This window comes from Eleginops maclovinus, chromosome 24 (genome assembly GCF_036324505.1).
Source record: "Eleginops maclovinus isolate JMC-PN-2008 ecotype Puerto Natales chromosome 24, JC_Emac_rtc_rv5, whole genome shotgun sequence".
NCBI classification, from domain to species: domain Eukaryota; kingdom Metazoa; phylum Chordata; class Actinopteri; order Perciformes; family Eleginopidae; genus Eleginops; species Eleginops maclovinus.
Window position 1 is genome coordinate 2,271,256 of NC_086372.1, and position 27,337 is coordinate 2,298,592.

Below are 27,337 nucleotides of genomic sequence, written 5' to 3' on the forward strand. Positions count from 1 at the left end.
GGTGCAAAAACTCAGATTTACCTCAGGAAAACAAGCTGTCCTATAGTATAAAATAAAGTACAAGTCCTGCATTTAATATCTAGGATAGTGTACATGTATTGTTCTTTAAATGTACTTCCCATGTCACTGATTTATAATCATATGAGACATTATTAGAATGTCCAAAACTTAGTATTAATGATAAATACAAATACAGTAGGTTGGTGAGAAGGTGTATAGTAAAGGAGAAGCATTTAGTCTGCATTATTTTCTAAAATATTGGATACTTTTACAACTTAAAAGACAGTACATGCACCTCACAGAGCACAGTACTTGAGATACTGCCTATATTAAGTCCTATGACCTCAAAAAAGAAACTACAATACATAAAAGATGCCTGCTGTCTTTGTCAGGGTCTGTTTTCTTAATTTAAGAAGTAAAAGCTTTCATCTATAAAAAGTTGTTCAGCTGTTCTTCTTCAAACACAGTGACGAAAATAACTATAGATGCTGCCACGAGAAGAAGGGACTGGCAGCGATAAGACTAAAGTGGTCTTTTTAGTTTGGTGCTTTTATAAAAGTGGAGAACGGAGATGTGTAATAATTGGGATTGGTTCATCAAGCTATTTTTTATGCAGCAGTTAGACATCAATAGGGGATAGGATCAGATGGAAGCAGCAAATAAGTGCAGCTATAATCTGGACTGAGAGGAAGCCACAGCTATAACAAACAGCAGCTTTGCCCCATGCGTAATAATCAAAGCCATCTTTGCTCATCCTTTTTATTTGACCATTTTAAGTATAATACATAAAACAAATACAGTACATAAAACAAAGAATGAGAAACCCAAATACTCTGTTAAGCCCAGCTATAGCTACAATGGCTTTGCTGCATTTCAGCAAATAAAATTAAGCAGATATCTCAGTTTAACGCTTCCTAAAATGAAAGGTCTTTATCGATGCTCAAAAGCAAAAGAGGAACGTCATGCACGTGTGATGGCCGTCTGCAGCTGTCCTGGGACAGACAGGAAGTCTTTAAGGAAAATTGCATTACATTCCCCAGGCGACAGAGACCAAAGTTCAAAAGTCTGCTTCCCTGCCCATGAGCTAGCTTTGGATAAAGTACACATAATCAATCCTAAATTTGTCCCGAACACGCACCAGCCACAGCTGTCCAGACACTGCGGAGAGAAAAACAAGCATTTGTCATCGGCTGGGGCTTAAATTGGAGTGAAGCGCTTTGCTGTAAGGGGCCCCCCTGAATGGGTGAAAGTAACTTAAGCGGAACTAAATCCCTTTTCTAACAGATGTATGGCAGATGAGTCTGTCACAGTAGCTGAAGGAAGGACGGAGGGAGGGAGGGGCGGGCAATCGCTTCTTGGCGCAATAGAGAAGAGAGGGATGGTTGAATGGTTGGATGGAAGGGGCACTCATTCCTTCAATGGTGTGTTTATGGACAGAACTCCCAGCAGTATAGTTATGAAAATAATCTTAAAGTTTTGTATAAAAAAAGGGAGGAATTCAGCTGTTGTCGGTGGGTCAAAGTGTTTACTTTGACCGCCAGATTTATCTCACAGGCTGCTCTTACTGGTCTACAGCCATGCTACCGTGTGCGCTGTGAGGCTGGAGCGCACAATGCTGCCTTCAGATGGAGGTCATGAGGTTACAATATGGGTCATTTTGTTGGCATTAAATGCAGCAAGATTAACAAAACTGTCGGCATCCAGAAGCCAGTGAGGCTTACAATTTAGCAAGTCAGCAAGCAGGTGACAATGTAGGAATTGAAAAAGCCTAACAGAGAAAGAAGAAACTCAACAGTAATGAATATTAGCTTTAAAGACTGAAACTTCATTATATTAACTTATCATTTATCTATAAATGAACTCCCATTGCCTCCGCCATTGCATGGTAAACACGACCCCCTTTGAAAGCAGCATTTGGTGCAAAAATGTAACAATAATAATGTTATTTCTGTCTGAGCATGCTAACATTTGCTAATTAGCAATAAGTTAAGGCTGATGGGAACGTGTGAGTCCTGGACAAATCAATACTGCCAAATGTTGGAGGCTAATAACACTCACATGATTAGGGACCAAAATGCATTTCATTTCCTTAACTCATAATAAGGCTTAGTCAGCTGAGATCCAGCAGCTGTAGAGGAGTTCAGCTTGGACAAATCAATGTTTCAGAAACAACGGGGATAAAAGCATCCTGATCATGTTGAAGCAGCGGAGCTAGAGGATGGACAAGGATGTATAGATGTGTAGATCAGACGTTCTTTTACACTGCTGCTGAAATTAAGCTTTGCTGATAAGACACCCACTGAGCATTGGACACACAGCAACACCTTTAGCTTCACATGAAATGCAGATTCAACACAAACCAGCACAAACACTACAGCTGCAAAAAGTAAAACTAAAAAAAGGAGCTGATATTTGAAGATCGGTCCCAATTTCACAAAGCGAAGCAGGTACAGTAGCAACCCCCAAATCCACGAGATTAAAGAAACAGACTCTGAGGCAACTCTGCTGCAGGGAGCAAAGGTCCTTTGGTTCCTGAGTTTGTCTCGTAGTCCAACAAGCCGCACACGATCCAAAATGCCACGATGTGTGCTCATTGCTTCCTTTAAAACAAGTCAAGGTAGAAAAATGAAGGTTCAAAGATCAAATGCTCAGATATGAGTTCCTCTACAAGCAACAAGAAGAACATAATCTTAGACACGCAAACATTAAGAAAGATATCAGACAGAAATATCTTCAGGAATTCGAAAAAATCTGCTTCTTTTTTTTCTTGCAAAAGCTTAAAACTCAAGAGTCTAACATCGTCTTTTTTGCATCAAAGCAAAGTGGAAAATTAAACCTCTATTTACATGATTCCCTCAAATGAAATGACCGCAAATCCTGTAGTTTAAAAGCCTGATCACACCCTCTTTTAAAGACAGAGAAAATACAAAGAAACTCAGATATTGTAGCTGCACATTTTAGCAAATCGCTCTTAGTTTTTTCTGACACAGTTGAGCAGAAAGCATAAAAATAGTATGACCATGATTCTCCATCAATTTTCTGTTTACATTTTTTACCACACATGGAGATCAAAGGTCAGAATTTCCTGCAGGTAACTGTCCTACCTGAGGATCTGTCTGTAGTGGATTTTAGTTTGAAAAGACACCTAATTTCCCCAGAATTCATGGCAAACGTGTCCTTCTTAAAGGGATAGTTCAGATTCTTTGAAGTCGGGTTGTATGAGAAACTTATTTCTGTATTTGTAGTGTTATAATTTACACCTCTTATTGAAAACTCACTATAGGTTTGCTCTATGCAAAGTCTGAACTAGACTCTGGCCCCTGGAGCTTCTAGTTCTCTAGTTTTTTCAGCCAGATGCCTAAATAAGGATTTGCATCCAGGTCATCTCCTAACTCTCCCTCTGCTGATTTGAATGCGACACCCTCTGCGTTTCGAGCACTGCTCTCTTAACTGTGAATATTAGTTTCCTAGCTGAGTGACCCACGCACAAAACTCGGTTAAAGCACCAATATCCAATCCTAAATTTGTCCTGAACACACCGTCAACAGCTGTCCCGTCACTCAGAGGAAGTGGGCCAGAGAAGTTTCTCCTAAACTCTCGTCGGCACGCCGCCCTGACTTTTAAATTATGAATGAAGAAGTCATTTAAAAACCCCTCCGATGTAATATTTCAAATATCTTTTTTCACCACCTTCAGGTAGCTTTCGATTCTTTGACCATTTCTCTTTTCCCCCCCACTGGGACTCCAGCTGCCAGCTCTTTCAGGAAACCAGACCTGTAGCAGGAGGCTTCAAACCTTGATGTAAAGATGTACAAAGAGACATAGAAGCACCGACTGCAATGGGAGAAAAAGTGGCAACGGTGTGTAAAAAATAAAGAGACTGAAAACTAAATTATTAATGCCCTTGCAGCATTAATCTCAAGAGCTGTTCTTCCACACCAATGCATGGGTTTCTTCTCCAAAGCATAAAGTAAGATTAGTGCATTTCAAGCCTCCACGGTCAGAATATGCTGTAAAATGTCTCAAAACGCCTACGTTAGTTTCATTTAAAAGTACTTTGAGGAGTGAGTGACATATACATGGTCGGTATTCAAGACAAAGAGGAGTCCATGGTTTCCTTTTGAGGGGAGCGTCATGCAAAGAGAAGCGAAGCAGTCGCTCTCTCCGAGTCTTAGGAGCAGTTTCTTTGTGATCAAGCAGTTCTTTTTAGGCCTTAAAAAGAAAGGGGTTCAGCTGCAGCCTTGCGTCCACTGCTTGATAAGATAGTTGAGTATAGTTTGTGTTCTTCAAGCGCAGACTTTTGTTTTTTATTCTATCACTTGTGTCCTCTTTTTTAGTCCACCCACTCTCAAACTTAAATCCCACACACACACAAACACACACACTCAAAAAAAAGAGATTACGTTGACGTGACCACTCCCTTCACGACCGGTTCTCTGTTGAGGTACGTGGCCCAGTAGACGAGGTTGAAGGTTCCAAAGAGGACGGGGAACACTATCCGAGACATCTTGTCGATCTTGCTCACGCTGTTGTACGTCTTCTTGGGGTCCACCATCTTGATCTCGGAGGCGCGCAGTTGCACCGACGTGGTGTTGGAGATGGTGGAGATGGACACGTCCTTGGTGAGGTTGGGGGTGTAGTTGACGCCCGCCGAGCAGACGTTGTTGGGCTTCTTGGACAGCACCATGGGGTCTCGTTTCTGCAGTGGGACACATGACAAGGAGCCGGGAATTAACCCTGGGGTTGGATAATCAATGTGTTTCATTCTGTCTGCACTGATGACTTTACAGAGGGGAAACATTCATGGCAAAACATTTTGGTAAAGCGCGGGGGTGCTGTGTGACTGAAATCACCCGTGTGATTGGATTCACTCTAATTGCAGGTTTCATGACAGCCTCCCTGGGCATCTCTGGTATTATCAACACAGCATAGCAGGAGTTCTAAGAGCTATAAAGACATACTTAAGACCCTCGTTTAATATAAAACCTTCTAAGGCCCTTTGCACCTACATATCTCATGCCATGCCCTCAAGGTGTACCTTAGGGTGTTGTGCCTCCAGAGCCTTCTTCCCGTCCCAGGCCCAGCTCCTCTTGGTGAAGTAGTTCACCGTGGCGAACTCGATGAGGGCGGAGAACACGAAGGCGTAGCAGACGGCGATGAACCAGTCCATGGCGGTGGCGTAGGCGACTTTAGGGAGCGAGTTCCTGGCGCTAATGCTGAGGGTGGTCATCGTCAGAACTGTGGTGACCCCTGGATGCAAACATAGGCGGTGACAAGTTTAATACTCAGTCTCCTCTCACTCAGAGGTGGGCGCTTTAATAACTCTTAACTACCACCTACTGCTGCTGAGGGCAGACAATTATCCTCCCTGATGTGAACATTACAGGGACACATAAAACATTACAAAACAAATGAGGGAATGAGTCACTCACCGAAGACAGTCCTGGCAGGAACGGACTCTCTGTTCAGCCAAAAAGACACCTGGGACAGGATTACGGTCATGAAGCACGGCATGTACGTTTGGATGACAAAATATCCAATCTTCCTCTTCAGGTAGAAGTGGGCCATCATCACCGTGTACTGTCCTGAGGGGGGGGCGAAGAAACAACAAGGACATGAGGTTAGATGGGGACAATAAACAAGGCAGCAGGGTAAATATTGTTTCAGGAATTGTTAATGTGGGGTTGGACCTCCTTACAGCACCACAGGTGTCGGGTAACCGCACAGGACATCATAATCATTCAGGCTACATCTCTTTTTATTGGACAGCTTAGAAAGTGCCCATCACATCTTCTGGCCCAACTAATGTGTCCCTCCCGCTGTCTGCTATTTCATTATGTAATAATTGGTGCAAACGGCAAGAATGGGAACCACGCGGAGGTGGTAAAGTGAATAAAAGATGGACTCCTATTCAGGCTTCAAGCCATATGAAGAAAGACGTTAATTATTGCGCGGACACAGCAGCAGATTATTATTCAGTTAATGTTGGGGATTTGACAATGGAGGTAAATCCAGAGAAAGTGTAAAGCGAGTGCAGAGAGATAGAAAGAGAGGGGAGGGAGGGAGGGAGGGAGGGGGGGAGGCACAATATTCAGTTAAACAAGTGAAGATTGCATTTGAGGCTTTAAAAAAAAAATCCTCTCGCCCGCAGCAGTTTGGGACCGCAGGCGCTGCTGAACTATGAAAAAAACCCAGCGACTATATTACACACACAGGCCTCTCTCTCACACACACACACACACACACACACACACACACACACACACACACACACACACACACACACACACACACACACACACACACACACACACACACACACACACACACACACACACACACACACACACACACACACACACACACACACACACACACACACACACACACACACACACACACACACACACACAGAGTAATACATGAGGCTTTCTCCGGGCAAAATCGGATTTTTGAACCTCCCTAATCCCTGGTTACAATCTGCATCCTGCCATCAGTGAGAGAAAGAGAGGGAGGGAGGGGGGGGAGGAGGGGGAAAGGCTTCCTGTCCCGGGATCCTCACAGAGCCCTTAGTCACGCCCTCTCCGCCCTCCCAATCCCGGCACCGACAGACACACACACACACACACACACACACACACTCTGAGACACACATGAAGCATGATTTCCAACTGCTGACACACACACACACAAACACAGACACACACAAACACACACACTGAGAGCCACGGAGAGGGACACTCGCCACTGCTAATCACTGGTGGGATGGAGGGGGGCTAACCGAGTGTGGACATTTTATATACTTTTTGTTGTTTGACAGCTGCTTGTGGAATAATGCTGCAGCGTTCTTGATGGGGAGAAGGATTCAGAAAATGCTCCGTGGCTTAAACTGAAACCAGAGGTGAATATCCGCAAAGCTTATCCAGCCATGCCGCAATCAGGAGGTCCCAAACACCGGTAGTTCTCACTGCGACCCCATCACCTGGGCCCTCTGACGCCCTCATGACTCCAGGCCGTCTGGCTCACAGCGTCAACTTCTCCTGCCGTCGGAAACACCCAGACACGTCCAGGCGCTGCCGACCTGGGACACGCCGGGGTCACCTTTGCCCTTGATGCATGGATCCCGACAGGACTGGGGGCAGAGGAATGAGGAGGAACATGTTCCTCTGGTGGATCTTACTGCTTTTCTCCCAAGGATTTGTATTTCGCCACGTCCGAGGGGAACTTCCTTTCATCGCGGGGAACAATGCTGCCATGCTGGTCAACTGGTGAGTTTTCCAGAGCTACATTTTGCCCTGCAGGGTAAGCCCGAGAGGTCCAAACTAGCGATAATCCTCTAGGAAATGAGCTAAAATAATCCACAGCATATACTCTTTAAAGCCCCGACAAACCGATGCTATAGCACGTCTTCTCCACTTTGGAGTAAGGACTTATTTTAAGGAGGATATTAGTGTCTGAGAGAGCAGGAGTCATATCCCTAAAGATGTCTTAAAGAGAAACCTGTGTGATAATCTCCTGCTTTGTCCTCAATCGGGAGAGTCGTCTAAGATTAGACCTGCTAATTAAAGTCTCAAAACTGCACATATTTTGAGCTATACATGAAGGTCTCAAGATCTATATTTATTATCAAACCATAAATAAAGAAGCTTTCTCACTGAGGCCTTGGAGTTAGAGCGGGAAGACCTGCTGCTGCTCAACACCAGTAAGGCCAGGCGAGCACTAACTGACTGCCTGTTCTGAATTCCAGGTTTAAAGGGCTTCATTACTCCGTCTAGACTAAATTAACAGCAGGGGGGCTGCAGACTTATTTTAATCAGGCGAAGGAACAATAGTTAACTCCAAGTGACTTTAATCAGAGCGACTGGCTGCAGCATGTGTGCCTATTTGAAACGTTGATGCCTATTGCCAGACAAGACAGTCTTGAAATTGCATCCGTACAATAATAGCAAACCGTCATGTGCAGGTGTGCAAAACAAAGAACTGTGAGACGTGGTTGCTAAAGCTGCAAAGATAGCTGCAGATTGTGAAATCATATCGGCTGTTTTCACACATCGTTGTTTTCCAGCTCCAGTAACACTTGTCAGCTGGATTAATGCTGCTTTATTCCACTTATAGCATGTTAGCATGTGGCTAAGGGGGTGTCATATTTGGTTTGGGGAAGTTCTGAGCAAGAGAGTTGAACGCAAAGAGAAAGTAAATTAACCTACTGGACTGAATGTGACCCCTGAGCCGAAACTCATCAGCACTCCCTCCTCTGATTTGGACGCTCTCCAGACAGCTCAGAGCTGCATGAACGATGATTTACCGCCTTTAGTCCTTCGGCTAGAACGAATTCACTGATTAAGTTGAGCTTTTCTTGTAATAATCACAACACCAGGGCGCGGTTTGATTATTCAGGGGCAAACATATACTATCAAATGTATATAAATGACCTGAATAATTGATTAAATGTGGAAGTAAATGGTGCGTTTCTACAGAAAGATGAGAGGACATTTCATGTTTCATCCCAGGTCTTTGCTTGATCACTTGTAAAAACAGTTAGTAGTAGTTGGTGTCTTTTAACGATGTCACTGGAGGCTGAAACTGGTCTAAGAATATGATGACATTTGATGGAATACTCGGACAATAATTGACAACAAAACATGGCTAGCTTGCATGATTTAAAATATAGTAATTATTGCACCTGCTTTATGGAGACCTTAAGTATACACACAATGCAGTTTGGGTTAGACTGAATGTTGACATTAGTAGGTTGGTTTGTTTACAAAAAAAGTATTGATGCACTTCCCCTACAAGTATTTGATACTGCACACAACTCAAATGTTTTGCCATTTTTTAACAGTAGATTATATTTGACTGTTGGGTTGTTGTGTGCATAGACGTTTAGGTATCTCTAGTGTTGGTAACTTAAGGTCTAGGTATGACAACAGTTTTGCTAGCCAGACAAACTGCATTTTATTCTATTTTCTATCAAACATTTCCACATTTCAGCCCTGCAACCCTGCAGCCAGGCGTCCATGCATCCATTGAACCCTTTAACCCTTTGCTTAAAAGCAAAAGCAGGTTTCAGTTGTGCCGCGCAGATAAATAAAAAATCCCGGGGAAATCCACACTTTTAATAATGATTCTACTAGAGACTGGAGGGAAGTGTATTACAGTTCCGTTTTACATAAGAGTATTAAGCAGATGCCTTTCAACGCCCCAACCCCCACTCAACCCCCGCCCCCACCTTCACTCAAGCGTCAGAGCGAGGCCGTCCAATCCCAACATACAAACACACACACGGATTTATTTTCCTATCTGTGTGAGGACCTAGCTTACATGTTAAGTCCACTGAAATGCACCTTATTTTACATCTTAACTCAAACCCAGATGCACCTACAGTAGGAGTCATGAAAAGTCCTGACTTTTTGGATGTTTGACCATTATTGCCAGGTCATTTGGTGCCCGTGAGGATAAATGTACAAGAGCACTAACACACAGATACACTCAGCGACAGCCAACCAATCCCTCTCTGATCTGTGATGTCATCTTCTTATGCAAAAGCTGATGGGTGGTTGGATGGGGGGATTAACCCTAGCTCTCAGGTCTCTCTCTAGCTCTGTGTGTGTGTGATTGTGTGTATTTGTAAGTGTGTGTGTGCGCTCGGGCTCATGCGGGGATAAGTGTTGTTTGACAGGGCTGTCCGGGCCTGTAGACAGCTGGTTGTGTGAGGGATAGGCTACTCTCCTCCACTAGCCTCCACTCATTGACTCTGATCTCCTGATAACGTTTCCCACATTTACTCTGGGCCTCGCACGGCCATCTCCCCCTCGCAGCGTTTATCTTTTCTAATCTAGAATTAGTTACATCACGTTATTCCGTTTTACACTTATCATGCATCACATACAGTACGGCAGGGGGAAAGGTGGGCAAGAAAAAAGAGGGCGATTGATGAGAAACAAAGTGAGGAGGGAAATGTTGAATTATGGATGTGGTTTAAGATGCTTTTGGAAAACGGATGTGATTCAAATGCTTTTTAGTGCTTTATTATAATAATCAGACTCAGGATTCTTCATTTATCCCGGGGGAAATTTAGTCTTGTGGCAGTTGCTCTATTATCGAGTGGAAACTAATAAATAAATCAAATATAAATATTGTTGTTTTGAACATAAAAAGTTAAGGTTAATGGCATAAAGGCGTTAAGGTTAAAGGTCAAAGGTTAGCTTTTATGCTACATATGTAAGGACATCCCAAACCCACAATTTCATTTCTCTCTCCTAACCTTTTTAATCCATTTCCCTTGACGATGGCACTCAACCCAACTAACATGCAGCCTCTGAGTAGATGTAAAGACATAGACGTGTGAAAATGAAAATGTAAAAATGCCAGGAGTCCGATTGCTTAGAAATGCACTTTCCATAATTTGTGTCCAACTCCGGAGCAGCATCATCGACTTGAATTATTTAGGATGACTGCATATGTAATTAAGCATGCTAACTGCACTCTTTTTGGTGGATCAACTGGAGGGGGTTTCTTATTTTAGGTATTTATTTTGAGTGTTTTGTTTTTAATCTTCTTTTTTTCCCCCATTTTTTATCACTACCTGCTGAAGAAATCATTTTAAAAAAGTAATTTAGTCAACAACAAACTAATGAATATATAAATGCATAACAATACTTTCAAACAATTCACAAATGTGTAGAGTTTGTATTTTTAATCTGAACAAACGGCTAAATCAACTCCCACAGATGCAGCAGTTCAGCTTCATGGCAAAACACACCAAGTTTCATTAAATGTGGGCGAGCAGTGTTTATCTAACCCTGCTCGCAGACAAACAAACAAACAAACAAACAAACAAACAGACAAACAAACAGACAAACAGACAAACAAACAAACAGACAAACAAACAGACAAACAGACAAACAGACAGACAAACAAACAGACAAACAGACAAACAAACAAACAGACAAAAAAACAGACAAACAAACAAACAAACAGACAAACAAACAAACAGACAAAAAAACAGACAAACAAACAAACAAACAGACAAACAGACAGACAAACAGACAAACAGACAAACAGACTAACAAACAGACAAACAAACAAACAAACAGACAAACAGACAAACAGACAAACAGACAAACAGACAAACAGACTAACAGACAAACAGACAAACAGACAAACAAACAAACAGACAAACAAACAAACAAACAAACAGACAAACAAACAGACAAACAAACAGACAAACAGACAAACAAACAAACAGACAAAAAAACAGACAAACAAACAAACAAACAGACAAACAGACAAACAGACAAACAGACAAACAGACAAACAGACAAACAAACAAACAACCAAACAGACAAACAGACAAACAAACAAACAAACAAACAGACAAACAGACAAACAGACAAACAAACAGACAAACAGACAAACAAACAAACAGACAAAAAAACAAACAAACAGACAAACAAACAAACAAACAGACAAACAGACAAACAGACAAACAAACAGACAAACAGACAAACAAACAAACAGACAAAAAAACAGACAAACAGACAAACAGACAAACAGACAGACAAACAGACAAACAGACAAACAGACAAACAAACAGACAGACAAACAGACAAACAAACAAACAGACAAACAAACCCCCCCTTGGCATCAGTAATAAAGGAACCCAGGATGTTCTGAGTGATATTTGCCTCCTGAGACGGCTCCTCTCCTCTCCTACACAAACTGTACATAACTGATCGCTTCTGAATGGCATGCACCACGCACGTTACCTAGCAACAGGCAGTGAAGGGACACATTTAGATCCAACTGAACTCCATTAGAGCTGGCTTTACACGAGTAGAAACCAGCCTTTACTACCAATAATATAATGTATAATGTATAAGAATACACTGTATCCATTCTCAGAGATACTACCTGTTTCCGACCTTCACGTGCCGCTGCGTCATCAGTAAAGCTTTAAAGTGAAATGTGTAATATTTCAAATCCAAAACCTTCTGTATAGTGGTGTAACTACATGGTCCTGTTTGTGTGGTATTTCAACACGGTAATGGTCCATTTCATTTTAGTTAATTGACTTTTTATGTTTTTGCGTAACACTTTTAGATATTGGTCATTTTGTGACTCTGTGCCGGATGAAGAATTTGAATCATTCTAACAGGGGGAAGCTGATGACACACTCCCATGATCCCACAGTGCTTCACGTCCTCTACCCTTTTTTCTGTTATTGCTTTTGATAGCGAGACCTCTAGTGGCAAACCTTACATATGAGTTTAACCTGTATCCCAGAACCACGTCAGTTCCTTGTCTTTGTTTGTTCAAGCTATACATATACATTTTGTTATCTATACAACCACACACCCACCTCTGCTTGTGTGTATGTTTTCTGTGCCGGCGGTTTGCCCGATGAGATGATACTGGTTGAGCCTGGAGCCGTCTTCAGCCACAACAACAGACTTAGCCGCCCCCTGAGTCCACGTGTAGACCACCTCTGACACCGGATAGGCATCTGAGAAACAGAAGCAGACCAAAGACAAAGTTAGCTTATGAATATAGAATTGAACAGTTCATTTTTAATATACAAACATCCATAATGCGGGATAAACAGTCGGATTGAACCCAGTCATCTCTGATGTGCAGCATTGAGTGCGTGTGTCTGTCTTTCTAGCACTTTTTGATTAGACCGCAGGCTTAAATCCAAAAACTGAATTTCGTTTTGTTTGCATGCCTCTGTGTGTGTGTGTGTGTGTGTGTGTGTGTGTGTGTGTGTGTGTGTGTGTGTGTGTGTGTGTGTGTGTGTGTGTGTGTGTGTGTGTGCGTGTGTGTGCGTGGTGTGTGGTGTGTGTGTGGGTGGGAGGATATTTGAGTGTGTTTTGGTTTAAACCACACTTCTGGGTCAGAGGTGAGTTCCCCTGTCGGCAGGAACCAGGCCGAGTCAGATTAACCGAAAAGTGTTGCATCACACGCTGATGAAAAACTGAGCTGCAACTCTGCAGCCTCGGTGCCGTTTCATTTATCCATGTACAAACGCCGGACATCGATCTATCACCGGCCGCCCGCTGAGGCCTGCAACTCAGGAAGATGAAAACTGTTCCTCAGATGGGAAGAGGGATTTATTTATTATCGCTGTGAATATTTTAGATCTGAAAAGCCATGTTTGTTGTTGTTTATCTGTCGTGGTTCGCCTGGAGATTCAAAAAAGATGAGACTTTGTGTCGTTTGTAATTATTTTCACTTTTCCAAATCAGCCTTATATCAAAGTGTTGACACATTCAAGGATGGGAGCAGGAGGAGGCAGGCTGTCGGAAATGATCTGATGAACGTAGGAGGGCTGCCGCAGAAGATGCTTGATTGTGTTCGTGTGTTTTGGGGGATTTCTCTTAAGGCTGCTGGAAAGAAAGGAAAGCTATGATTTCCTTTACCATGAAAATCATTGCTTTCAGTCTCACACAAATCTGTAGAATTTCTGAGGCTCAGTTTCACAAAAGTGTTTTCCTTTATAAGTGAAACAATAAAGCTAAAAAACTAAATCTGAAGCAACAACCCCGGTGTTAAGGGGACAACTACACTTATACATTAAATATCTTTGTTTAGCACACAGGACGAACCACAGCTGCATCAACACATCTGAATTTAACTTGTTCCTGATTTTCAGCAGCACTAAAATCACCCTTGGCGTGGCCTTGTGTAACAGGAGGTCTATTCCTGTCCTCTGGATAACATCTTGACTTCCTCTCGGTGCTCACTTGGCAGCTGCGCAGCGGAGAGGAGGAGAATATGCAGAGTGTAAATGTAGGCACTGTGAGGCCGAAGGCTAGGGCCCTTAATTGTAGGGTAGTTAGATTGCTATGAGGGATTATTGGGGAATTTCATTACGCAATGGAAGAGCTAAAGACTTTGGCAGGAAAGACGGTGCACCTGTGCCAACTTTTCAACAGGTCACGCTTAATGCTCCGCTGCTCCCGTCTTATGTGTGAGGCGAGGGGAGCGCCTCTACCAAACTCATCACTTCCTGTTCAGTAGCTGAGAGGGACGCTGTGTGAAATACATGAGGAGGATTCACTGACCCACGTGGGTTTGTCCAGAACAACACAGGGATGACACACGAGTGAATTTCAGCTTCATTATCACAACAAGCTCAACACTTAGTCAGAGTTAACAGTGTGGAAAGAGAGCTGGGCAATCAAATGTGAATGATAGCGTTAAAAATACTAGACAAAACAAGAAGGCATCAAGATTGGTTGTCTTTCAAAATCAGCCATATAAATCCATTCACTTTTTTAAGGTTAGGAAAGTACAGATAGTAAAATCCCTATATGTTGTCATTAAATATTAACTGTGCCTTTCAAGGGACCCAAGGCCCGCTTTACATGGTGTAAAACTACAGCGACAGTTGTCATTTAAGCTGTTTAAGTTGGCAATCATCAGCTTGAGAACTTGGTATGCATACAGCAGCAACATTACTCTCACAAGTGGAAAAGGTATCTTAAGGACAGCCTTGAGAAAGCCAATGCTATCTGCTAATGGGAGACATGTGGAGACTTTTAAGTGTCTATCAAGATTTAGTTAGAACCCCCTAAGGTCTGCACTGATGTTAAAAAGGTAATACGTGATTTAGAGACTGATTGATGTGATGGCTGCGACTGCAGATTTCTTAGTGTTTATGTGAGTAATTCAGACCTTCATATGGTGGAATATGAGAGGCTCATAGACGGAGAGCAATCACAGAATGATTCACCACTACATATGTTCAGTGGGATCGTTGTGGGCTGAAGGAGAGACAGGCTGAGCGATGACTCATTACAGCACATTTGATTGTTTTCCCTCGGATTACTCTCCCAGGTTCAGTACACCTCACATCTTCTGCTGCATCTTCAGGCACTTACTCCGGGAACAAACCGTTTCTAAACATCCGCCTCGTCGCCAGGTTCCTCCGTCTTTCTGTTGTTTGAAAGCCGTCGATGATTATGGTAATCATGGTAATTTCAGGGGAGAAAAATGTCTTTCTTTTGCAACTGTTCTCCTGAACTCGTGTGAACCTGTGGCCTTTCATTGAAGCACACATTGTCATAGTTGCCATGGTTTTCTAAACTAGGTATTTCAGTGTACAACTGCTGCGAGTTTCTGGCGCATGCTAGAAGAAGAAAGTGCATTACATCTTGAATTAAATCTCCAGCTCCTCGGTGAATATGTGAGCGCTGTACGAAGGCCAGCAGCTAAATTAGGATACAGGTACCGTGGACCAAAATAAGGGATTAGTCGTCCTTTACCTGGAACAACTTTACAGCAGGTCATCATTCTTTTATAGCACAATAAATCTCTGCCCTGACACCAATGAGAGGAAACAGGAGCTATGGAGGATATGTGCATGCATGTGCATATTTTAGGCTATCATGATGTTCATTAATGTGGACTTTTACTCCATATAGTGCAGAATTAAAATGCACTTTGGACCGCACACAGCTACAGCAAGAGAGCTATCCAGTGGAAGCTAGCATGTGTGCTAAAGCTATTAGTTCTAACACAGCTTTTACCTGCAGCGGGCTTTTTTTTAAAATAGAGACACAACTCAATTCATTTCAAGAACGCTAGAGGGGCTGTGTTGGAGTTTGTGTCCTTGAATGACATGCCTAAATATCTTAAATTGAAATGCATGATGTATTATATTACCTTGAACAGCAGGTGTTCTCACAGTCAAACAGAAATCCTTTTAAATATCTGTTAAAACTTACATGGTTTTTATTTAAGAGGTACATTTTTTGGCCTGAATGATAACCTTTACAACGACTACACTGGCCAGCCTATCCTCCCTCTGTTACTCACTGCTCTCTGCTTTAGTAGGGCAGTGCTGAATTATCAAATCACGACATTGTAATAAAAGCAGGAGGGGCACGGAGAGATTTTGTGCCTTTTTTTTCACATGAGGGATTAATTTTGCACATTTTTCATTACACCGGATATTTCTTCTCTCATCCCCCACAGAGGCACAATAGTAAACAGTGTCAAAATACAATGTTTGTGTGAAGCCATGTTGTTCTTTTTAAGGAAAGGGATTGCATATTTTATTTTGGCTTTGCACGTTTTACTACACTGTGAAGTTGTGGAGATGATAGTTGGGGTCGAGCAGGGTGGAAGCGTAATGAGGCTTAACCAGGAAGTGAGGACACGTCGCAGCACCAATGGAAAGACTTTCAGAGGACACATCCTCTCGTAAAGGTGCAGTGTCACCATCAACACATTATTCCTATAAGACACTTACACCTCTCACCTGCAGCGCATGGCAGCGGGGCGATTAAGGTTAGACTTTTGCGATGGGAAAGCCCAACAGCTCCTTACACTGTAATCCGATTGTGGTTAAATGTGCTTCCCTAACATAGTGAGTGTGGGTGGACTGCGTCTCACAGAAATCTGGGGATAAGAGCCTCATCCTTTTAGCCCAAGGTGTGGCACTTAGCCAGGTGTGTCTATAAATAACGCCAGGGTCGCTGCATATCCTCACCGCCAGGACACAGGATGTTCAGAGTCCGATCATTGATCTGACTAATGCATTCAATGCTTCCTTTTAGCAGGACGATGAATATCTGTGAGAAATCAGCGGGCCACACTGGACTTTAATGAGCCGTACAGTTTGGATTAAATCCCTTTCACTCTGGTGGACTTTAATTGAATGTGACTGATACTGTAAAACACACAAGTGATATGACTAAGGTCAGTCTGTAATCCTTCCTGACAAGTCCAAACCGGAGAAGACTCCTGCAGCAGACTCCTTCGCTTACTACATGGTGTACTACTAACTCACTCAGTGTGTGTGTGTGTGTGTGTGTGTGTGTGTGTGTGTGTGTGTGTGTGTGTGTGTGTGTGTGTGTGTGTGTGTGTGTGTGTGTGTGTGTGTGTGTGTGTGTGTTTGTCGTATTAAACTCACACTTGTTTTGCTTAGATTTGCTAAAACATCAGACAATGATCAAGATTTCTTTGCATAGCGAGCAAATGTTGATCTAAACTGGTCAAAGATAACCTATACTCTATTGAATTGTGTATTTCAGTAGGAGATAGGTGGATTTCATGTGCAATTGAGAAAGCTGCAGCCCTAAACAGAACACACTGATTATACACATCATAAATTGAATTATGAGCAATAAAATGCAGCATTTCTCCCTCAAAGCGCTCAGGCGGTTTTCTGCTTACTTGGTGTTGAATAAGCATTAGATTATAGTGGCTAAATTTAGTAAACTTGGACAATGTTGCTCTACTATGCATATAATAGCTTAGCATTGAAGCTAAATAATGATGAGCACTTCACCATGACTGTGGCTTGCAGTGGATGCAAAGTCAGCGAGTGGATGATGACTCAATTTGCCAAATTGATTCCTTATTGTTCTGTACATTTAGATATAACTTCGGCCTGATTATTGCCACACTAAAATAGCTGGGATAAGCATGAAGTGACAATAAGAGTAGACATTCAGAGGAGAGGTTTCACTCACAGCTGCCGAACTTGAGCGGGCAGGCGTGTGCGTCCATGGGGAAATCCTCCAGCTGCATTGGGCACTCTGCAGAAATGGTCAGTCTGAGGAAAAACACAGACAATAAACCTGCTGTCCTAAAACATCACTCACTTTTGGATAATTCACTGGAAATGCAGCGTGCAATTACAGGGAGAGCTATAATTGCTGAATCATCCAAATGAGAGGGTGGAAAAAGCAATTAGAGGGAGGTGGTAGTTTTACAGCTTTGCAATTAAATAAAAAAAGGAAAATAAAGATTTCTTAAAGCAGTAAAATGTACAGGACTGTTACACGTGCAGCATTTCCCCCTCTCTCACTCTGGTATTACAGTGGCAACACTACCACCTGGTGGTCACTGAGTTTCTGTGTCATTTGTCTCCATGAAAGAAGGGAAACACTTCTAAGTAACCTCTCATTTTGCATTTCATTCAGATCTCTCTTTCTTTCTAATGGACACACTTGAAGTAGCATTTAACACGTAATTGTTCCTCAAATCAAATGATCTGCAAGCCATTAGACCTGTTGTTATCACTTTAGCTTCCTCTCTCTCAGTGCCCTGAAAGACCTGCATGATTAAGTGAATAGAGCTCACAAACCAAGCATAAACACATCCTAATTCCTTCTGTTTTTTTAAACTGTCTGCCCTAGATTGAGTCACTTCCCTCTGGGTATTCTCTGGATGATGAACAGTAGAACAGTGATATGATGATGTGGACTCACTGAACTTAATGGGCTGGATGACGGGAAATCAGAGCACACAAACACGTGTTTACTGCACCTCTTCTCCACAATAACTTTGGTATTTTCCTTCAGTTGTCTCAAGTGTAAATCTTGGTGAAACTGTGTCACCAAGATGTGGCGAAATCCTCCTGGGTCCCGCTGTGTCTCTGCTCCACATACACGGCGTGTACTGTATGCATCTACTGCAGGAGGTTCCCCCAATGATATGGTTAAAGTGAAGGGAGCGTTGCAAAGTGGGGTAAGGGGCCACCGCTGGTCCCTACAGAGCTGACTCGGGCTCAGCTTGCTTTCCACATCGGTGCAGGATTATCCAATTGCATCATTGTGTCTGAAACAGCTCAAGGATTGTGTATGGAGTCAGAGTCTTTGGGATAAGCAAATGAGAACATGACTGTTGGCTATTACACCATGTCCTAATTATTCATGTGGCCTCGCCCCGTTAGCAGGGATGCCTGTAAAGACCGTTGCTTTTAATTTGGGGGTGTGATTAGAGCCAGGAAATCAGTGGGGTGTTAAAGGGGCCTAGTTCCAGGTCTCGTCTCTGCCCTGATTGGTTAGTTTCTTTATTGATAGTGTGTGACTTTGGTTAGGGCTCTTGTCAATGGAGCCCCAGGCTTCCTTCCTGCCGTATAGACTGAGCACAAAAAGCAGTTCATCACACAAACACACCTGTGGGAAATCTAAGCTTTCCAATACGCCTGAGCTTGCAGAAAAGTGGAGAACTTTGCGACGGGACAAAAACAGAAAGGGCTGAGCTGTGTGTCCTGGGGCTTTGTGCTGTAATACACACTGAGCCATCTGTCTCTGAACACCAACAAACACACTTTAACAACTTGTTTCACGTACAGGGCGTTCAAATACTAGAAACAAATTAGAAAGTGTGATTATGTTTTATAAATCATACAGCTGTTCAGACCATTTTACTGATGACAGAGAGAGCCAGCGGACTAAAGGCAGCACTAGGAGCATGAATGAAAATAACGGTTCCTAATGGTAATGGTGTGTAATGCACACTCTCTGTGGTACTATGGAGATTTCCAGCAGCTGATTAAGCTGTACATGTTGCAGCCGGCTGTAATGGACCTCCAACAGGCTCCATGTGCATTAAGCTCGCGGAGCGTTGTGAAAAAAAGGGCATTTTATGAATTATTCACGGAAACAAAGGCATTAAAATTTGCTCCATAAAGCCAAGCGCTCATCCTCCGAGTAATGCTTTTCAAATGACATGAGAGGAGCTCTCATTCACACCCGCATGTGGAAGTGGTGTGTGTGTGTGTGTGTGTGTGTGTGTGTGTGTGTGTGTGTGTGTGTGTGAGGATGTAATGTCTGTAATGTGACATGACAGTGTGTCTGTTCCTCTGCTTACGAGAGTGAATGTTTTAAGAGCTGTTGCTTGTTGGTGGACAAAGTGTCGGTGTGAATCTCAGGCATGTGCACGTGTTGCATTTACTCCATATAATGCATCCTGCTGCTGCTGCTGCTGCTGCTGCTGCTGCTGCTGCTGCTATGATAAAATAGGATCAGCTTGCAGCACCCATAAGTGTTCCTGTTACCCTATTAATAGATTATTTTATCCATAATCATGAAGCATCTTCCTTACATCCCATAATTCATTCATATAATATAAGACAGGCGTCTTTTTCACCTCGTTCTTCTTCAAAATGTTTGTTTTATCATTCATTTATTTGTTTTTATTGATTTATTCTCTAGTTTTTTAATGTTAATACTGTCTGTTTACTGTATTTTTCCGGATCATATTACTTTACATTTATTTGACTTTTTATTTATTTCAATTACATCTCCAGATACATTACTTTTCTGTCTATTATCTGGATTAAATGCAATCTTAATATGCATGTGTATGCAAAATAAATCAATTAAAAACAATATAATATATGTAATAACTAGTTAAATTGGATTTATATAACGTGTTTGCTCTAAATGATCGTTTGAATAACATACAATGCAAATAGGCATGTAAAAGCGTTTAAAGAGTCCATCCCTGTGTTCGCTGTAAACTCTCCAAGTGCCCAGATGGCCTGTGTGTGTTTGTTTGTGTGTGAGTGAGTGTGTGTCTATGCAGGACATAAAACCAGTGCTGCCTGTGGTTAAGCTCCGCTGGTAATGACGGGCACAGTACTGTAACAATTAGACGATTAAAGGCAACCCACTGCTGCCTCGTTTCAGCGGTGGCAGGGAACGTGATGCCATTTTTAGATTATCAAAGCCCTTCCTCTCCTGCACACATTTCTGCATCCTGACATCAATACATGTATGAATAGATTTCCATAAAATGACACGTATGGAAATGCACACACACACATACACACAACACACACACACACACGTATGCAATCCTTCAGTTGTTAAGCCTCGAGGTCAAAGTTGAGCGCCACCATAACTGATTAAGACGCGCCTCACACTGCGATGGATGCATGTGACAAAGAGGTGAGTGTAAGTGCGCCCTTCTTTAGATGTATATGAATCTATATATGTGTCAGGGCGGTTGCATATGGATAATCTGTCCTCCATGCAGCATTATTCTCCCGGTGGGTGTTACTGGTATCAGATAGAGTGCTCTCATCCGTGATACAGTCCCCCTTAAGTCCTGCAGCTACAGTAACTCCTGAGGATAAGCACAGAATTATTTCTAATTCTCTGGTGAAAAGGTCACGGCGAGTCCTGGTGGTCACACCGCTGTTCTGCTAAACAAAAACAACCTTTTTTATGTCAGAAAGGCAGGGATAACATCTCAGTTTTACACAATTGGTTCCTTTCCTTAAGGTTTTTAAGTTCAAATAGTGGTGGTTTAGTTTCGTGTCCTCACCATCTGCCTGTTTCTTTTTTAATTTGCCTCCACACGACTGCCAAAACTATAGTTCACAATGAGGCTGCGTTTCATAATTGATGACCTCCCTCTGCAGTCCCATTTAAAGAGACACTAATATGCATCATTAACTATGTCCCATTAACTATGTCTCAATGATATTTAAAAAGCAAAAAATAGAACAAATTTAAGGAAATACTTGACATATTTTCCCTTGTTTTAATAGACTTTTCCAGGACAAGTGCCTGTGGTTGGCCACTGGGTGACACTATTCTCCCACAGTCTGAGTGCCACACTAAAGGCTTCCAGCACTGGGTTTCTCTCTTAATTCAAAGTTGTATTGTGAATTATGTTGGCCTTGCTAGCTCATGTATTCATCTTCAAAGTACTAACCTCCTCTAAAAGCTGCATGGGAACAAAAACGCAAGGTTTCTTTAATTTGTTCAAGAGTTTTTAGACACTGCACCTTGGAATTCAACACTGTGCAGACAAGTGCATGTGTCTTATGCTCAGCAACATTTGCATGATAAAATATCCCAACCTTGGACAGCAAAGAGGTTCATAGTGATTCATAGCTGTTGAAGACTACACCTGTGAATAGACTGAGTGGGAGGGAGATCTACCTCATGGTGTAAAGCAAAGTGCCGTCATCCTTGAGCCTCAGCAGCTTGTTGGGCGTGGTCATGTTGTGAGCGATAGATTTCTTTCCATTGAGGAAGAAGGTGTCGGGGGTCCAGATGTTGCTGGCGAGCAGGTTGTTCAACGGCAGCATCTCCATGGGCCCTTTGAAGCACAGACGCTCGTCCTTCCAGCTCTGACGGAAGAACACGTCGATGGTGTACTCCTGAGACCAGAGGGAGAGGAAATATGTAGTGCGTGATGTCAGTGAAGTGCACGCTGCTCTCATGTTTACCAATCTGCCTGCCCTCTGATCATTCCTATCTCAAAACATTCTGAAGGGTGCCAAAGGCAGAAAGATCTTCCTCTGGATGGAGTCTATTTCACTCCTGACTTTCAGAGCTCATTTCTTCTGGTGGTGTATTTACCCAAAACCGGAATTCAAAGTTATGTAGAGCCTCTGCTGCAGCATCATTTTCCTCCCTAATGGAGCTTTTTGGTGTCTCATTTCAGACATACAAATAAGTACATTATCACAGAAGAAGCCTATTGTAAATCAGCACAGAACAGTCCAACGTTGTGCTCGCTGTGACAGCAACTCCTCCTTTATGCCTTCATAAATCCACTACAGTTTTGCAGATCAAGCAGTGTGGAGATCCATCATGAATGGGCTCATTTTTGAAATATCGACCCGTTTCAAGCTAGGGAAACAACGACAAATGAACAGGAAACGAACGCTCCATCCCGCAGAATAATGGCGCTGACTTATATGCTTTTATGGACCGCAAAAATGATTCAAGTCTCTCGCAGCGTTTCGTTAATCATTCATGCACTCCTGTCAATAGCTTTTTCAAGTCAATTATGGGAAAGTGGCAACTGCTGTGTCAAAGTATGCCAGGGATACGGCCGGGTGTAATAGGAGATTTAATGAAAAGGGAGATTTAATGTCAGCCAAGTGGAACCTTATAGAGCATAAGAGAATGGATTAATAAAGGAATGAACAAGTGGGAATGGGCCAGCCACATTGCATTAAATCTTAAATGTCATCCGCATTCATTCTGTCTCATTTACGTGAAGCCAAAAAAAAAGAATCCAATCTTCAAAGAGACAACCAGGACCGGAGCGATCATCCCGGGAAACAGCATGAGCAGTGGTGCCCGTCTCATCAAATGTAAATATATGTTTCCATCTAAAAATACCTACAGTAGCCTGGGTGGGTGTTGGATACGTGTGTGTGTAAGAGAACGAGAGTGTGTGTTTGCCCAGCGAAGCCAACCTCTCTCTGTGTATCTACTGTGTTTGCTGCAGATTAACTCACCATCTCCGTGTCAGACACCGGGCCGAAGCTGGTGACAAAAATATTCGTCTTGATCTCTGTGACGTTTTCTGTCGAGAGAGCAGATATGAAAAGGTCGTGAGGTCATAAAAAAGATAGAGAAATGCATCATTTAATTTGTTTTTAAATGGAGAAATACAGGACAGAGATTGGAGAGTTTTTTAAGCTATCTGTAGTTCAGTTTATTCCCCTGATATTTAGGAGTTCTTCCCAGACAACAGCTGTGTAAAATGTAACAGCTGGATGCTCCTGAGGATTAGTTTCATCATTGATTCATTTATAAAATGCAAGAAATTGTGGAAAAAGTTTCCTCAAGCAACCCAATCACAACAGAGCTAACCAATCAGAGCAGACTGGGCTCTGGTTTCAGACAGAGGGTGAAAAGAGGTGAAGCACAGGCAGTATGAGAAAAATAAAGAGCTTTCTGAACATTAAAGCCTGGAGACATGTCCCAGGAGAGACACTACATAAGCATAACACGGCCTCTTTAAATACTTTGACAATCTTACTTACTGACGTATGGATTCAGGGCTAGCTTCAGGCTCTTTTGCACATAGACTATTATATCTCATTAAAGGAAAACTTGGTTGCGATTGACCTGGTCAAATTAAAGGATTTTGTAAAGATATGGAGCAATTTCATCAATTTCCTTAATTAAAAACCAACATCCGTTAAAGTGGAAGAAAATCATTATTTTTGTCATTTGTAAAAGCAAAGCCAACTAAATCCTCATTATGCGTACACATGTGTTCCTGAGCAGCTTGTTGAGTGCTGAATGAAGGCCTGAATGTATCTCTGGTATGTATTTATAGGTCCTCTTGTGAAGGGTAGCAACCGTTACCAGGATGTGAGAGCAGGCTTCAGCCATGACACATCAGGCATTCGGCATTAAAAGGCCTCGTTTCCTCCCCATTATGGTTCAAGCACTGTATGTACTCGGGGAACAAATTGTAATGATGACCGATGCAGTGAGGACAGAACCGGCGGAGTGAAGTGCCGCGCCGCCAGAGAACGAGGAAGGTAGGGAGGGTTGAGAAATGAAAATGAAAAAGCTTTTTGTTTCAGCTGCACTTAAGAAAAGAAATGTGCAGCTTTTGAATGGCAATGTTTATCGGCTCTCAAGGTTATCTGCTGTTGCCAGGGTGAGGAGCATGAATAAAACACCTTAGCAACATTGGCTGTGTTGAAGACGGCCTGATTGATTTACTCTCCTCTACTGGTGTACAAGGAAAGACCTGCGTGCATACATGATCCTCGACGTGGATCAGGAGGAAACAGCGTCTGTGTTCAACTCAGCTGACATGGAAGCTAAACTCCACATCTGCTCGCACAGTTTCCACCCTTGTATCTGCCAGTCTCCCTGCAATATCCTATGAGCCGGTGCATGAAATCGCAGCGGGAAACAAGGCCTCCCACAGCAGCGTTCAGGTTGGCGGGTTAGGTTTGCATGCTGGGTAGTTTGACTGTGGTATTATGATATTAGAATTGAAGATGTTGTTTGAGAATAAAAAGGCTCTGAATAATTCTTAAAATTAGATCCCGGCAAACCTCCAAGCCCCGGCCGGAGCCTGTTGTCGTAGCCGTCCAGGAGCCCGTCCAGGATCCTGGTGAAAACTGTGCTATCATTGGCAGCCGCCGCTTTCTGAGCCTCTGTGGACAGGCCGAGACTAGGAGAGGAAACAAGGGAACAAAGCATCCTGGTTAAACTGGACGTCAGACAAGACACGGTTATTGTGATTAATTAGCTCGCCTCATTAAAGGACAGGCTCGTTGTGATTAATTATTGAACATAAGTGCCGCTTACAACTACCAGTAGAGATAATTAAGGCTTTGACATGCGATCCAAATACAAACAAATGAGTTCCCCTGATAAATATGGCAAGGAATGCGAGGCGTTGTGTCCCAGGGAGGATCCTTTTTCTGTGGGGAGGAAATTACTTTTGATTATTACAAATAAAACTGTGTTCATGCCCTGGAATTAGCACAGAGGCGAGGTTACGAGCTGGATTTGAACGTGCGATCTCAAAGGCATTGATCAACTCCGATGAGAGGTGATGATTCCAGTGATTTACTGACAGCATCGGCCCAAAGATCTCGAGTGCAGAACACTTAGGAAGCAATGTGGCAGAGTGCAGATTGGTTTTTGAGATCAAGAGCGGAGGGCAGCAAATGTGTTTATTTATGAAAAGACAAAAGAGGTGTTTAGACAACTAGATTGTCAAACTACTTTAAAACATTTAGCTTTCATAATAAAAGCATTCATTCAGTATGGAAATCACACTCCACGATGAGACTTTTTCCTCATGTTTAGCTCTTTGTTTACCTATTTTGGCATCCACACAGGAGCAGGAGGGAAAGGACGAGCCTGGCCATGATTGAAATGCTCTTCACTTTGTTGTCAAGAGCTGTAAATGTAGAAACAGACAAAGAAATTGCATCAGGAATGCACCAAACACAACACACAAAATAAACGGGGTTTCACTATCCTCTAAATATGATGAGTAAAACACTAGCAATCCCAGGAACTCACACAAAGAAGCTCAGCTGCATACAGAGCATTACAGGAATCAGTAAATCAAGCGGTGGGACAATCTCTGCTCAATGAGGCTGCAACTCTTTAACATGCAACACATCTACCTCTCACACTCACACACACACTGGAATACACTTAGATATCTGGAAGAAAAGACATAAAAACAGGGATTTTCTGCAGTGAGATCCCCATTGTGTAAATCTCCCACTGCGTTTGAATCAAGCGCATTACATTTCACACGGGCCAACCACCCCCCCCCCCCCTGGCCCCCCCACCACCATCACCTTTTTCCACTCTCTCAACAAAATCTCATTTCTATTTGCCATGCTGTGTCTAATTATACATATAACCCCGAAAATAGGGGGTACCTGAATGTATATCCACCATCACCATCTTATGCTGCGACTGGAGGCTGGGGGTCTCCGTCTGCGAAACTGGGCGATCACGGGGTTCAATCAGCTAATCCTCCGTAGCTCCTCCGGTGTTTCTGCTGTCTCTCAGGCGCTGTTGTAGTGTCTGTCTGCCCCCCTTCAGTGGCTGCTGCACCGCGGCTCCTGCATCGCCTCCAGAGGTGTTGCAGCAGCAGCATCACACGCTCTTATCCGCCAGCCTCGCAGGAGACTGGATTCACTCCACATTTTGTTCCGTCCCTTCTGCTATACCGCCTACTGCCGGTGCTGCAACACAGGCTAATCATTTTTCATAATAGGTGCTGCCCATTGGTGGGTTTGGAGAAGGAGGCGCACTGGCAGGGAAACTAGGGGGGGCAATTCAGATGTTAACAAAATCAGGTGCGGGATTTAAAACCCTTATCGCTGAATATAACAATTAAAGTAGCATGCCAGCTCCCCCTTATCGTCACCCTGTCAGATAAAGTCTTAAATATCACCTGCCGTGCTTCAAATGCGTTCATCTGAACAGATTGTGTTATCTAACACGATCTAAAGATATCTTACGTCACCCAATGTGCCCCTGGGGATCAATAATTAGGATTTCTGATCACACAATTTCACTGCATTTATGTCATTTCAACCTTTTTACACAACTTTAAGTCTTCGATCATTTAATATCTATATCTTAGTAAACTCAGCCATTCATCTGATGCGTGATACTATTTAAACCATGCATATATTACTTTAGCTATTTCAAACCTTGTATGTCACTTTTAACGTTAGCTATGCTCACCTTTTCAGAGATACTCCACAAACTTTCTGCAGACTCACGTTACTAACCTGCTAAGTGCAGAGGTTTCAGACACATGGTTGGAAATCACTGCCAAAATCACCGAGAGATCTGATATTAAAAGCAGAGCTGCTGGATGTGCTTACGGTGCCTGTGAAGGCTCAAGAAAAAATGTGATCTGAGTTTTTACATCTGAATGAATGCAAAACCAACCCAAGACACTGCACTTATTGGGCTTGTGCAACTAAGTATTTTTTGCACCCTGATGTACGTTTTAAAATCATGAATATGCATACTGTATGTACTGTCAAAACACGCAATGCAATTAAAGCCCTCTCTTCGGAAAAGTCTCAAGTCGTTATCATCTTGACGGTTGCCATAAGAGGGTAGCCGAGCTCCACGTTTCGCAGCCGGTATAATTAGTGTCTGATATTTAACATGCCTCCACTTTACTTAATCCGTCTGGAGGTGCAGTCTGTGCAGCTGGGAAATAACAGCAGGAACATGAAATGGTGTCCCCCCTGGAGGCTGATTTCAGCACAACGGACAGCTCCTGCAGAGCGATGACAGAGGGGGCAAGTGTGTGAGGAAAGAGAGGG

General features: G+C 42.9%; 2 protein-coding genes across 3 annotated transcripts in view; one reads left to right on the forward strand and one right to left on the reverse strand.

Annotated features, from left to right (window-relative positions):
• Positions 1 to 804: 804 nt before the first annotated feature.
• Positions 805 to 27,290, reverse strand: LOC134860788 (gamma-aminobutyric acid receptor subunit alpha-5-like). The gene is made up of 10 exons (XM_063877597.1): positions 25,925 to 27,290; positions 25,347 to 25,428; positions 24,572 to 24,690; positions 23,006 to 23,073; positions 21,693 to 21,913; positions 17,481 to 17,563; positions 12,362 to 12,505; positions 5,433 to 5,585; positions 5,039 to 5,250; positions 805 to 4,699 (listed from the first exon to the last, which is right to left on the reverse strand). The coding sequence occupies exons 1-10, from the start codon at positions 25,947 to 25,949 to the stop codon at positions 4,400 to 4,402; spliced, it is 1,407 nt and encodes a 468-aa protein (XP_063733667.1). The 5' UTR covers positions 25,950 to 27,290; the 3' UTR covers positions 805 to 4,399.
• Positions 6,725 to 27,337, forward strand: part of LOC134860787 (gamma-aminobutyric acid receptor subunit beta-3-like) — a 50,598-nt gene continuing 29,985 nt past the window's right edge. For both annotated transcript variants that reach the window (XM_063877593.1, XM_063877594.1), the window contains exon 1: positions 6,725 to 7,268. In XM_063877593.1, the coding sequence (XP_063733663.1) occupies positions 7,117 to 7,268 (152 nt within the window). In that variant the 5' untranslated portion in view covers positions 6,725 to 7,116. The remainder of the gene's footprint in view (positions 7,269 to 27,337) is intronic.

What these genes read in the sequence shown, in the direction of transcription:
- LOC134860788 (XM_063877597.1), bottom strand. Translation starts at nt 25,949, where the DNA reads ATGGTGATGGTGGATATACATTCAG. An exon ending in GCTCCGGCCGGGGCTTGGAG is followed by an intron (nt 23,074 to 24,571) that starts GTTTGCCGGGAT and finishes CTCTCTCGACAG; the next exon opens with AAAACGTCACAGAGATCAAG. An exon ending in ACTTTGCTTTACACCATGAG is followed by an intron (nt 17,564 to 21,692) that starts GTAGATCTCCCT and finishes GTTTTTCCTCAG; the next exon opens with ACTGACCATTTCTGCAGAGT.